At 53.0% G+C, this 13,223-nt stretch overlaps 1 protein-coding gene across 6 annotated transcripts in view; it reads right to left on the bottom strand.

The window, feature by feature from the left end:
• Positions 1–3,160: 3,160 nt before the first annotated feature.
• Positions 3,161–13,223, bottom strand: part of LOC133343048 (centrosomal protein of 135 kDa-like) — a 31,254-nt gene continuing 21,191 nt past the window's right edge. For 5 of the 6 annotated variants that reach the window (XM_061552496.1, XM_061552501.1, XM_061552499.1 and 2 more), the window contains 10 exons: positions 12,929–13,203; positions 12,705–12,760; positions 12,215–12,383; positions 11,652–11,762; positions 9,739–9,924; positions 8,622–8,831; positions 7,909–8,111; positions 7,545–7,649; positions 5,844–5,954; positions 3,161–4,008 (listed from right to left, as the gene is read on the bottom strand). In XM_061552496.1, the coding sequence (XP_061408480.1) occupies positions 3,987–4,008; positions 5,844–5,954; positions 7,545–7,649; positions 7,909–8,111; positions 8,622–8,831; positions 9,739–9,924; positions 11,652–11,762; positions 12,215–12,383; positions 12,705–12,760; positions 12,929–13,203 (1,448 nt within the window). In that variant the 3' untranslated portion in view covers positions 3,161–3,986. The remainder of the gene's footprint in view (positions 4,009–5,843; positions 5,955–7,544; positions 7,650–7,908; positions 8,112–8,621; positions 8,832–9,738; positions 9,925–11,651; positions 11,763–12,214; positions 12,384–12,704; positions 12,761–12,928; positions 13,204–13,223) is intronic. The other variant, XM_061552497.1, reaches the window with a different exon arrangement.

Here is a 13,223-nt window from a genome sequence, read left to right as displayed (position 1 = left end):
GTTGTTATTGGCGAATGTGTTGAGTTTGTTTCGCTGTTTGTGCTTTCGCACCACTACCGACGCAGCAGCAGCAGCACCGCAAAATAATTCGCTGAATCGTCATAATCATGATCGTCTACGTCACTCTACGTCACATCACGATTCACGTGAAGACACAGGGTTCATCATCTACATGAAGATTAAAATCATTGTCCAAGTAATCATCACCGTCATTATTCACGGGATCATAAAGCATCATGAAAATGTATTTTAAATGTCATCGTCGTCATCCGCGTGATCATGGTGATTATCTTTACGTCATCATTCACATCCTCAATCGTCATCATCACAAATCATGCTCATCTTCACCATCGAGCGTAATTATTAACACCATTCACATCTCATCATCATCATAGCCATCCTCCAACACATCCTCATCACCAAGCGCCATCAAGGATCATAATCAAAGTCGGTATTGTATGTATGTTGAACTTCTTTCGCGCCGTACGTAGCCAACTGTGCGAATCGGAGGTGCGGGAGGACCATACATTTGTTACCTCGCTCAACAAACAAACAAATCCATCGTGACGATTCTAATTGATATCAGCACGGTGGGACGGGGGCAAAATCTGGGGGGTGGACAGCCCCACCCTTTAACCACAACCCCCACCCCCTCCACCCCGTCTGCTCTTCCTGAAACTCGTCACTTTTTCCACTCGCGGTTCAGTAGCTCCGCCATGGCTCGCTCCTGTGATGGACTCTATTGGACGATTGATCCATATTTGCCGGTGGGTGAATGATTGACTATGACCGCCTGTGCTGCTGCTGCTGCTGCTTCGGGTTATAATTGGATACTTGCAGCGGAGTACAAGCCACGCGCTCGTCATTAGTGGCATTTGCCAAACATCAAAATGGAGCAGGAGCCTCCTGAGAACGAGCCCTTGGGACTCTGAAGACTTCCCTGCGTCGACAGATGATGTTATTGGAATAGTTACGATATGCACACTCGCCACAATGAACGGTCATTGTTGTTTTGAATATGTGACACGATTCGAGCAGATTTGAGCGTTTCAGTGAACTGAAACTGTCGATCATAAAATATCCGGGTGACGGCGGCTATGCACCTGACAACAGTTACAGTGTAACTAGTGTAGCTAGCCTGGTGGTCACCACCCGGTTAATTACACCAGTCACGGTGTAATTAGTGTAGTAACTAGTGTAGCTAGCCTGGTGGTCACCACCCGGTTAACTACACCAGTCACGGTGTAGTTAGTGTAGTAACTAGTGTAGCTAGCCTGGTGGTCACCACCCGGTTAACTACACCAGTCACGGTGTAGTGTAGTAACTAGTGTAGCTAGCCTGGTGGTCACCACCCGGTTAACTACACCAGTCACGGTGTAATTAGTGTAGTAACTAGTGTAGCTAGCCTGGTGGTCACCACCCGGTTAAATACACCAGTCACGGTGTAGTGTAGTAACTAGTGTAGCTAGCCTGGTGGTCACCACCCGGTTAACTACACCAGTCACGGTGTAGTGTAGTAACTAGTGTAGCTAGCCTGGTGGTCACCACCCGGTTAACTACACCAGTCACGGTGTAATTAGTGTAGTAACTAGTGTAGCTAGCCTGGTGGTCACCACCCGGTTAAATACACCAGTCACGGTGTAATTAGTGTAGTAACTAGTGTAGCTAGCCTGGTGGTCACCACCCGGTTAACTACACCAGTCACGGTGTAGTGTAGTAATTAGTGTAGCCAGCCTGGTGGTCACCACCACAGGTTGCAAATTCTGTAAAGGAGCAGTTACCCCGTGTGTTGGTGTTAATAAATGTGTTGCCTCCAAAGAGTACGTCTGCGACTTAGTTGAACTCACTACAATTGTATTGGATAAAGAGGCATTATAACACGTACATAGTCTTCATCCACGCTAGTGAAATATGAATATAGATTAGAATTTCACTCGTGCCGTAGTTTAGTACCGTATATACTATCATGTTTTTTGTACTATTTGTTGTTGTCACGCCCCTACTGGGCATCTGTGAAAAATAGCTTCACAGCTCATCGGATTCCTCCACTCCAGTAAAGATATTCTGATTCTGATAAGACTTGACATTTTAGCTCAATGGCCCATTCAGGAAACTAAAATCGACATAGAACAACCATGTCTGCAAGGACTGCCTCCCCCCCCTAACTTTTAGATGGGGGAGGGGGCAAGCCATATGCCATGCCCTCTCATTGACGAGCTATCTGGGTCCCCTGGTCTTCTCTCCACGGCCCCTTGTTGGCTAATTGCCCCCATAACCTCAAAAAACCATTTCCACACGCCTGTCACATAACGGTACTGGCCACAGCCAGACACATGGGCTGTCTGCCCAGGAGGCAATTAAGGCACCGCTCCGTCCATCAGCGGCTCCCATCCTGACCCCCCCCCCCCACCCTGTCCTACCATCCACCCTGCCTGTCCCCATCTCTCTACAATGGGAATCGACTGCAGCCAATGTCCCGGCCGCTTCATTTATTCATTTCGCCGGCACGCAAGCGATGACACGACGCGGCCGTGGCGAGCGCCGGTCTCGTCCAGGCCCGCAGGGACGGGCTGCTGCACTTCGCCCATCTCCGCCGAATCAGGACAGCCACTCCCGGTCGCCCGTGCAATATCGCGCCCAGGGGGAAGCCAGGGCATTACGTGATGTAAGTTATTACCGATTCACTAAGTACTTAAAGAATCCATGGGTGTGGGAGCAAAGCGCGTTGGCAGATGCCCATTCAGCTATGACACAGAAAGGGCAGCAAGCCAGATGCTATGCCTTTTAATAGCTGCAACTAGTCCACGAGCTGCCGTCAGTTCGCCATCCTTCGTTACCCAAAATGAGCGACAGCAGTTGTTTGTCCCTCCCACCCAACTTTAAATTAATTCCCACATGGCTCCTGTTAGACTCCGTGGGATGACTCCAGAGTGCGTAGCTGTTAACACCATATGTTGGGAAAGCCTTTTCTAATTCCTAGACAGCGTAATTGCAGATTATGGGACGTAACCTTCGATTGCGTACGTGAGCGTTAACGGCTATAATAGTGCGCGCGCTTCGTGGCGAATACGGCAATAATGGCGTGCGCTATGTCGAGAGGTGAAGTGAAACGACCGCGGCTCGTCGGAACGCACGCTCCACGACACGGCAGACCAACGCGATGGTCAAAACGCAATGTTTTATTTACACCCATATCGACTCATCACGAGCAGGCCACTGGACTGTAACTGGAGGCAGGCTGCCGACGGGTACATCGCTCGCGCGTTCCGACCGCGGAGAGGTGGAAAGTCCTGCCTGCGTCCGGTGGGGACGGCGGTTTCCATCGTGATTTTTTTTTTCCACCTATCGTGGCGACCCATGACACGTCGAGCCTCCGATCCCCGAGCGGGAGGACGGAACGCGCGATGGTGCCACGCGACGGTGCGATCGCGTCGCGTGGGGCAGGCGCCACCACGAATGACCGCTGTTGCATCCGGACTTGAAGGACTGGTGGCACGGAGACAGTCGCACAGACGCTTGCCACGTGTAATATGCGTAACACGATCCCGCGGGCAAAGTCAGAGGTGCTCGTGAGCCGCGTTACGGTTACTGCACGAGCAGGGAAATTATTGCAAAGAAGAAAAATATATAAAATTTACTTTTGGCAATTGATTATAGCATAACATTTTTATTCACCAATAGGAGATTAATAAAGTACAAAAATAAAGTTAGCCATAACGCACACGTAAAAAAACAACAACGCAAAACACAAATTATGTTTTTAAAATACAATATAGCACCCAATATTTGTTCAAACGTATTCACAAAGAAGCACAACGAAATCGCACAGGTAGGAGGATGCGCTTCACACAGGTTCACACGGCGAGCGGCCCACGATCCCCACAGCTCTCCTGCCGATCTCGGCGACGAGAGGCCCGCGGCATTAACCCTCAGGCGGCAGACGTGGGGCCCCGTGGCCACCCGTACCACCCAGCCGCGGGGGTCCTTCAATCTCTGAAGGAGACGCTCCTAAAAGAGAGATTGAGAAAGCGAGAGAGAGACGTAAAAAAAAACGCACAACGGCTAAACAAAACAAGAAAACATCAAAGTGGCTCTCCACTCCGCTCGGACTCGCGTAGTGGGAGGCCTCGCAGGGCGCAACGTGGAGCCTTGCCCCGGTGTTTATAAAGGAGGCTCTTAGACGCGGGGCTTAGGAATAGAGAGAGCTCCTTGGCAGCTGCAGATATTAAAGAGGTAGCAAAACACCCTCACAAGCAACGAAAGGGGAATGGCAACAACCGCCGACTGCTCGGTTGAACCGAGAGATTCCGCAGCACCTCTCCCCGGGGAACTCGTGATTGCGTCAGATTTTAGAGTGAACAAATTTCGAACACGTTCTGAAAGAATCGCGAGAAAGTCATTGGACTGTAAAGTACGTGCGGGCTGGAAACAAGGAAGAGTAATCATATTAATAATACGCGCAAAATGTCATGTTCTAGACAACAAAAGGCCCGACTGTATCCATGGGATGGGTCGTCCCATCGTGCCTTGCGCGGTACAGAGCATCACCACGCTGCGTGTGTAACGCACGCAGCCTTGCGTTGGAGCAACTCAAAATACGGGAGGACCAATCTCATGGTCACATAAACCCTGCAGCCACTCGAAAATCTGCGTGCACCACAACGACAAGACATGATAGATTCTTGAACTGAACCATGCCCTTCACTTGTGGCAATTCACTGCAGAGTGAGGGGGAGAATCGGCACACGCACGCCTGCTCAACGGAGTCGGCATTCCCAGCACTCAATGGACGACTCCAGAGAGAAGGACATTTAGACAGTGAGCAAATGCCGTAGAATCTCGTTCCAGTGATGCTATTGGAGTAAATGTTGCTCAACTGTCCATTCCGATGAATTAAAAGAGGCTTCCTCTGTTTCATTGAACTCAGGACAACCCTCACGAACATTATTAGTTCGCTTGTTTAGCCAGGAAAGCCTCAGTGGGCTCTTTTCAGGAGGGTCTTCGTGGCAGGCGATGATGTTGCTACATGCAATCCCGATTGAGTGAAGCGCAGGTAACTTTCAGCAATGGGATGTTTGGCCAATACCAGTGACGTTGCGTGTTTGTTTTAGCTCAGGGAGAAGACTGGATAACCCAGTGGAAACTTACGCACAACAGGGGGAGAATATACACAATTCACACAGAGAGGCACCTGAGTTGGGAATCGAACCCGGGGGCTCCTTGCTGTGGAGGCACTGTGCCGACCTGCCGTCCAATAGAAAACCTCATTTGTTCTCATATCAATCGGTTGGCCAGCGACAGCACTCGACAATTTTTGGTTGTAGAGTCAAGGGCTCGTTTTGCCAGGAACTCGGGGCATGAGCTACATGTGACCTATGCCCATTGGCCTACATATAAAAAAAACCCATGGCTACAAATGTTCACCTTGGCCATCACAACGAGATCAGCGCCGCCCGGCGGACACAGAGAGGTATTGCTTCGAATGTTCATGGTGACTGGGCAGTTGAAAGGGCAAAGCTTCAGAGAAAGTTTCCGATTACTCATCACGACTTCCCACGGGCGATGCGATGCGATGCAGCCGTGCAGGCGACCTGCACCCAACGGAACGCATCTTGAACAGTCGCCTCTTTATATTGCAGATGACATAAGTGAATTCCGCATGCGACGGTGATGACGATGTTCGTGACTGGCTGTCGAGCGTAGTAAAAACAAAGTGAAAGTTTTACGTGGACACAACGCAGGGGCCAAAGCTTTCAAAAGAAGGGGGCCGAAAGGGAAGAGCTGGGATCGAGAGGGAGGGGGGGGGGGGACTAGGTCAGGGTGACTGGGTGGGGGGCGCAAACCGTTCAGGGGAGCGTCCGCGCGGGCTGTGCGAGGAGCGGAGAGGAGAGGACGACGATGCGCTCAGCGACGTGGCCAGGCCGTGACGTCGCAACTCCTGCACCGCGCGCTCCCTGGGGTGGGGGCCGCACAAGTGTGACGTTCAAGTTTAGCGGCGAAACTCTCCTGTGAGTAAGTGTGGCGCGCCCTTCTAATGGTGCACATCCCGCGTTCACCAATGCCACTCAGCCGGTGATGTTTTACAACGTAGCTGCGCATTACTGAGCCACTGACGTTCATCGAAGCCAATGTTTATATTTTCTTCATTTTTCTGTAAATTTCAGCCCGATTGTGCTAGCGGTGTCACGTCATGAGAAGTAGAGGCCACACAGATCTCTCGCGCAGTAGTGCAACCCTTCGTGGAACAAAAGCCCACTGAAGCAGACACCACAGAGCTATCCTGAGTTACCTCTGATCTACACAATAGGGGGCAGCACGCTCCCACTCACCCTGCCACCAAAAGTGATGTTCGTCACGTGACATTCAAACCCATATTTAAAATGCTTTAATCACTGTATTCACGGTCCATGTTTGTTTAATGGTTACATAGAAGAAGTAGGACTGACTCCTACTCGCTCCTCTCGCTTGGGTGCCCAATTTAGTTAACCTGGCAGAGGATCTAGGCAAGGAATGGCTTCTTTTCGCCTTCAAACATTCAAGGCATTTAAGAATAATAGGGTGAAAATAAGTTAAAAAAACGAGGGTCCTAACCAAGATGAGTGTGTTACCTATCTATGTAAAACATATTTGTAGTGTTCTTACGACACATATCCACGGTAGTTGACACGGATACAAAACACGGATAAAAAACACGGATAAAAAACACGGATAAAAAACACGGATACAAAACAAAGACACGAAACACGACAACCCATGTGACCCCATCCATGGCTGGCAGTGCAATAACAAAACTATAATTATTTTGTACAAAGTTTCTTTGCTGCGGAGATGCACGCCGATGTACGGAACAACGTGAACCGCGAAACGTTATTGGCGACATCGGCGCGTAAAACTTTAGATCAGCGTGCGCTCTCAAGGGAGCGACAAAACAACGCAGCGCGCGAGCTTCCTTCAATCCGCGTCGCCGCACTGCGGCATGCCTGGCGCAGTGCTCTGTGTGGTACCGCCGGAGTCACAGGGAGGCAGAACATTTACCGCTCCAAGCGCAGATTTTTCAGAGGCGGGCCTCGCTGCGGTCGCCGCATACAGCCCGGAGCGTCATGTTTTAGGCACCGCAAATCCATGCCACGTGGCGCCCATGTGGATGTCATTTGATAGCTTTAAAAATAATCAAGTCTTCTTCCCAAATATTTATCCCGATTGTGTCATCAGCGTTATGTCACGAGACTGAGAATCTACTTGCATTAGCGCACAGCAGTGTGACCCCCAGTGATTTGAGAACATCCCATGGAAGGGATTATCACAGACCCGCTTCTGAGATCGCTTCAAGTGACCTGGGACGCAGAGTAAGGGGGCAGCACTTTCCCCCCTGCTCTGCCACCGAGGGTAATGATCGTCGCATGAAATTTCACTACCACGGTGAACCTTGCTGTGCCATGGCATGCTGTTTAGCGCTGCAGTGTCTCATGGTGCGCTGCACAGTGTTCCGCCTATGCCACGACGAGCTGTGCGGTGCTGTGCCGGGCCGTGCGGCACTGACGCACCTCTCAAAGCGCTCGGTGGTGAGCTGGCGCTTGGTGAGCTCCAGCTCAGACTCGAGCTGCGTGGCCTTGCTGCGAAGCTGGACCACCTCTCTCGACTGGCTCACCCTGCACACTCAAACACGCGGGGTCGGCACAATTATGACGCGGCTTTGCCCCGATGCCGAGAGTAACCGATGCGTGCCTGCGTCGTCCATTTGTGTGCCGCGGTGATTTGGCGAAGAGTTCCTTGCCGCACCGTGCTTTGTTGTGGTGCATTCTGGGGCATCGTGGGGAGTGCTGTGGTGCCGTGATGCCTTGTGGCGTGCCCGGCGCGCCGTGGGCGTTGCGGCGTGCCGGTGCGCTCGTGACGCTGCTCGCCACTCACGCTTTGCTGTCGGCGAGCGTGAGCCTCTCCCGCAGGAGGCCGATCTCCGACTCGCGCTCCTGGCTTGACAGGTGGCTGTGGAACTCCTTCTCGCGCCCCGAAGCCAGCAGGGCCTCCAGGCTGCGCACGGCCGCCCGCTCGCTGCCCACCTGCTTGCGCGTCATTTCCACCTCCGTGCGGGCGCTCTCCAGCTCCCCGAGAGCCTGCGCCGCGGACCGAACACAGGCAGAGGGCACAGCGTTGGGCAGCGGCGTTTGATTAAATCGGGTTTCGCAAGTGCAATGAGTTAGCCGAGTTGTTGGGTTAAGCCAAGCCACCAGTGACTCGTATTAACTTTTACTTTTAAATTCAGTCGGCAAAATTTCAGCTCCAAGAACTGTCATGCAACTGTTAGGTCATCAGAAGAGATTTCTGAATTAGTTCTGCAATCGCTCTTTCCTTCCACAGACTGCTCTCTAACAAGAGGCGATGTACGACTCTGCGAGCGCTCCGAATTTATTATTCGTCTCGTATAAAACCAGGCCAAAAGATACAATTGAAAGAGGAGGCTACAGAATATGGAATGTAAGCCACATGGCAGCATGGCAAGGAAGCGCAGTGCTCACACCCTCCTGCTCGTGGCCGTACATGTCCACAGCAGCACTGTTGGGATATCTGGCAAAAACGAGGAAGACTTTGCAGACGAGCACTCTCGTCGCCCACCTCCGACTCACCCGTTCGTGATCGACCTTGGTGGCCGTGAGTTGGCGCGACAGCGTCTCCTTGGCCGAGTCGAGCTTCACGCAGAGCTCCCGCACCGAGGCCAGGTCGGCCTGCGCCGCGCCGCGCTCCGCCTGCACCTGCCGCAGCTCGGCCTCGCGCCGCGCCAGCGTCTGCTCCAGCGACGAGGCCTGCGTCTCGTACGCCTGCTGCGCCGCCTCGTGCTGCGCGGGGGCATGGGAAAGAGGTGGGGGCGGGGGGCGGCACCATAATTATGCCGTGCGATGGATGGCTACGGTTGCCACTTCCAAGGTCCAAAAAACCGGGACGTGTCTTGGGAAGAAGAATATTTCACAATACCGGTGGAAGAGGGACAACTACATCTAAATATATTGTCTTGAGTGCTGTGTTAGTACGCAACTGACAAAAGTCAGGTGCTTTAATGTCCCCGGAAGACTTACAGAGGCAGCGACCTCAAAAGGAGAATGATCCGGGGAAAACCAAAACTGGTGGCAACTCTAGCGACCCGCCCTTGGTGCATACAGAACCACGCAGTCTCGCATTAGACGCTGGCAGCCGCAAGGACAAGCAGAGACCAAGGAAGAGTCCCTTTCGGTCATGGCCACCGTCAAGAGTGGGTCATCTGGCCTGCTGAATAATTAGTCAACAAAGATTGTGTTGCAGTACGAATACAACCAAACCACTTTGCAGCAATGCTGATCCAGTACATAGGATTAACGTCCTAACAATTAAAATTCGGTAAAAAAAAAATATTCAAAGGTCGTAAAATCGCCACCTATTGTGAAACTACTGCAGACTATACTCATGTGTGAAATAGCACCATCCTGAGAGCCTGGCGCTCTAAGGTATGGCACGAATACCAAGAGTCCTAATGAGTCGATTTGATGTGAAGACCGGTACCATCGTACCCGGTATGCGAGCGCGCGTGTGCGTGTGGATGACGTGCAGAGCACATGAGTACGTGTGGTCCGCGTGCGTGCGTGTATGTGTGCACGTTTGCATGTGCGTGTGCGTGCAGCGTGCGTGCGGTCCACGTGCGTGCGTGTATGTGTACACGTTTGCATGTGCGTGCAGTGTGCGTGGATCACGTGCGGACCGCGCGCCCCCCACCTCCTGTATCTCGCGCTCGAGGCGCTCGACGTGCTCGCGCAGGTGCCGGCGCTCCGTGTCGGTGGAGAGCAGCTCCAGCCGCACGTTGCTCGTCTGCCCCTCCGCCTCCGTGGCCTTCACCTCCCACGTCTCCGCCTGGTTGCTCGCGCGGCGGAACTGCTCCAGCAGCTCGCGGTTCTCGTGTTCCTACGGGCGCGGGGCAGGCGAGACGCGATTACTGCAACGTCGTCAAGGACCGTCTACCCACTGCTGGATGATGAGATCAGATTCTGTGCAAGGGCGCGATGGATTGTGGCATCGCAGAACTGATGGGAATTTCAAGAGAATGTCGAGGGCTTCATCCAGCAGTGGACGGACAACACCTAACAACTACAATTCACACCATAAAATAATAGTGACTGCAGGAATCCATACTCTTTGGTTCTTTCAGTAAAGTCATGTAGGCAGAAAAAATAATAGATCACGACTTTTCGATCGCAACACAAGCAATCGTCATCAGGTGAGACAACTACAGCAAGAAAACTGCTGAGGTAGGCCTACTTCAGCAGTTTTCTAGTATAAAATAAATGTTACCACAAAAACAGATAATTATCCACCGTGCAGCGTCAGCCCCTTCACCGGCCCTGTGCCGCCCCGGCGAGCGAAGGAATTCGAAGCGGGCGGTGGAGACGCACGCAATAAGCACGCGCCGCTGCCCGCGCCGTTGCCGGTGACGAGGCAAGAGACGTCCGTTCACGTGTCAGCGCGTAACCGCAGAGCCACCTGCCGCCCCGGGGCCTGTAGCGCGACACCTCCCCGTCGCGCGCACGGCGGCAGGCACAGCGCCCGCCACACAGAACGGTGCGAGAGGCACGCCCCCCCCCGCCCGCCCGAGCGCGCCTTTTGTTCCTCGCGTCTCTGTCGCCTTCTCCTCCCCCTCCTCCTGTCCGTGTCACTTGACTTTTGTTTGACCGTGAATTACGCTCATTTATTCAAACAGGAAAAACTCGTTCTTTTTCTCTCACCGTCAATAAGTGTGGACAAAGAGAGAGAATATTGGATTATCCTCTGAAGCCTGCCGTGGTCAGATGACATCGTGACTCCACGCTCTTTGAAAAGCCAGTCAGCAGTATAAATGGGTACACCGCAGTGAGCTGATCGGCAGGTCACATGTGGTGGGGGTAAAGTGTGGGTACTCACACCTCTGGCCAGTGGAGAAGAGAAGGTCAACTTCCCTCTCGAGGGGCTGTCACCCTAGTAGAGGCCCTCTCACCAGCAGTGGCGTGAGCAAGACATTGCAACAAGCGCATAACGACGCATCGATTCGTCATTTAAAATTGATTCGTAAGCTCAATGCATATATAATGCCAGCAGGAGTTTGTATTTACCTCGAGGCTAATGATAATGAACAAGACGGAATTAACAGAGACAAAGTGCCACCGGAGGGACAATGCAAACGAGACGGCGCAAACAAGACAAACGGGAGGCGATGATTGCATCGAATCGTGACCCCAACTCATCGACTTATCAGGGAAGGTGAATATTAGCATCCCCGGTGCTTACGCTCTATAGAAGCACTACAACCGCTTCATTTACTAACTTCACCGAAGACTGTTGCTAAATGTGGTATTCAAATTAAGAATCCATACACGCACTGACGCACGTGTTCAAGAAGCGATGTTCACGGATTCTTGTCCATTGTATTCAATCAGCTGTGTGGGACCCCTGCAGCCGCTGCAGCTGCTACATCCACCACGAGGTCAAACGACAAAAGTCAATCGATCCTTGAATGGAGATGCGTTCCCGAATTTTGGTAACTCATGGAATCGCGACGGCGGGCGATACGCTTACGTGCTGTTTGCTTGGCACGATGAGGGTGCTGCCAACACCAGAAACCTGCGCCCGTCCCGCATGCACGACACCGCCACACGTACCTTGCCGGCAAGGAGCGCCTCCACGCGCGCCACCTCCGCCACGTAATCCTGCACCTTGAGTTTGAGCTGCTCACGCTGCTGCAGCGCGTCCTCCAGCTCGTGGTTCACCGTCTGCCGTGGTCCGGCGCGAGAGGAGGCGAGAGACGGGAGGGGAAGGAACGGAGGACGGAACACAATGCGTTAACAGTAAGCAGTTTTAATTTATTAGCCACTATGTGGGATTATTATTACAATGTACAGTAATTGTCAGAGCTTCTTTCTGCTAGCTAGCGGCACCCTGTTCAGTTTTGGTCATGTGTCTCTCTCTTTGGTTGACCATACCCATCAGGTTACTGACAAGGTAACCTGGTTGCGTGGAGGAGGCCCTAGGCCTAGGCCTCCTGGCTGGAGCAGACCGACAGCTGCTGTCAAGAGTTTCTACAAACGGGAAAGGAGTTCGTGATCAAAATGACCCTCTTTGCATCCTCGACAAATGCTACGACGTGACCTGAATGCAGTACAGCAAAACAATGGCACAGCAATGTAACTGTGGAGGAGGTGGGGGCGGAGGTGGGGGGCAGCACCTGGTTCTCGCGCGTCATGGTGACCAGGTCATCCTGCAGGCGGTGGTTCTCGCGGACGGCCACCTCGCGGCCGTGCCCCGTTTCGCTGAGCTCGACGCTCACCGAGTCGAGCTGGCGCCGCAGCGACACCACCTCGCGCTCGCGCCCGCCCAGCGAGTCACGAGCACGGCTGCGGGCAGGATGCACGCGCACAGACGCACGAAGACGCGGACGCAGAAACATACGCACACACACGCGCGCAAGTGTGAGCAACTCCCCCATGGGACAAATACTATGATGGCATTATATACAATACTCTACAATAACCACAAAAAATAACAGAATTTACCCCTATTTGTACAATCCACTGCTGGATGAAGGCCTCTCCACAGAGTGGGAGTTGTTTGACTTGGTCACCAACTACTTGTTGCGTGTCATTACGTGTTCAGGCACCCCAACGAGTGTCCCGGAGTGAGCGTGTTTCATCCACAAGCACAGCACACAGACTCACTCGAGCGTCGACTGCAGCTCGGACGCCGTCACCCGCAGGTCTCCGATGCTCTTATCCTGTCCACACAAACGACGCAAAAAACGTCAACCGCCAGCGCGCCCACTCCCCGACACCGCAAGTCTCCGACGCGCCGCTTGGGCGGCGAGGTACGTACGCACGTTGAACTTCTTTCGCACCGTACGAAGCCAAACGTGCTAATCGGAGGTGCGTTTCCCGGCTCCCACCTTCTGCGCGAGCCTCTCCTCCAGGACGACGATGGCCTCCGTCTTGTCGTCCACGGCCTCTTGGAGGCCGTCCTTCTCGCGGTCCAGATCAGAGACCGCCGCGCGCAGCGACGCCACCTCCTCGCGCAGGTTCGCGTTGTGCCGAGTCAGCTCGGCTGCCGCGCGCGGGCACGACATGCCACCCCGATTAGTCACGTCGCACCAGCACGACGCTCTCCCCCGTCCTCTGATAGCGTCGTCGTCGTCACCAGCTAAGATCAAATCGACTGTGAAATCTACAAATATTTAAGTAATA

The sequence above is a fragment of the Lethenteron reissneri genome, chromosome 16, assembly GCF_015708825.2.
Source record: "Lethenteron reissneri isolate LAM-NWPU_2019-01 chromosome 16, ASM1570882v1, whole genome shotgun sequence".
In the NCBI taxonomy this organism is placed as follows: domain Eukaryota; kingdom Metazoa; phylum Chordata; class Hyperoartia; order Petromyzontiformes; family Petromyzontidae; genus Lethenteron; species Lethenteron reissneri.
This window is presented reverse-complemented; position numbering and strand designations above follow the sequence as displayed.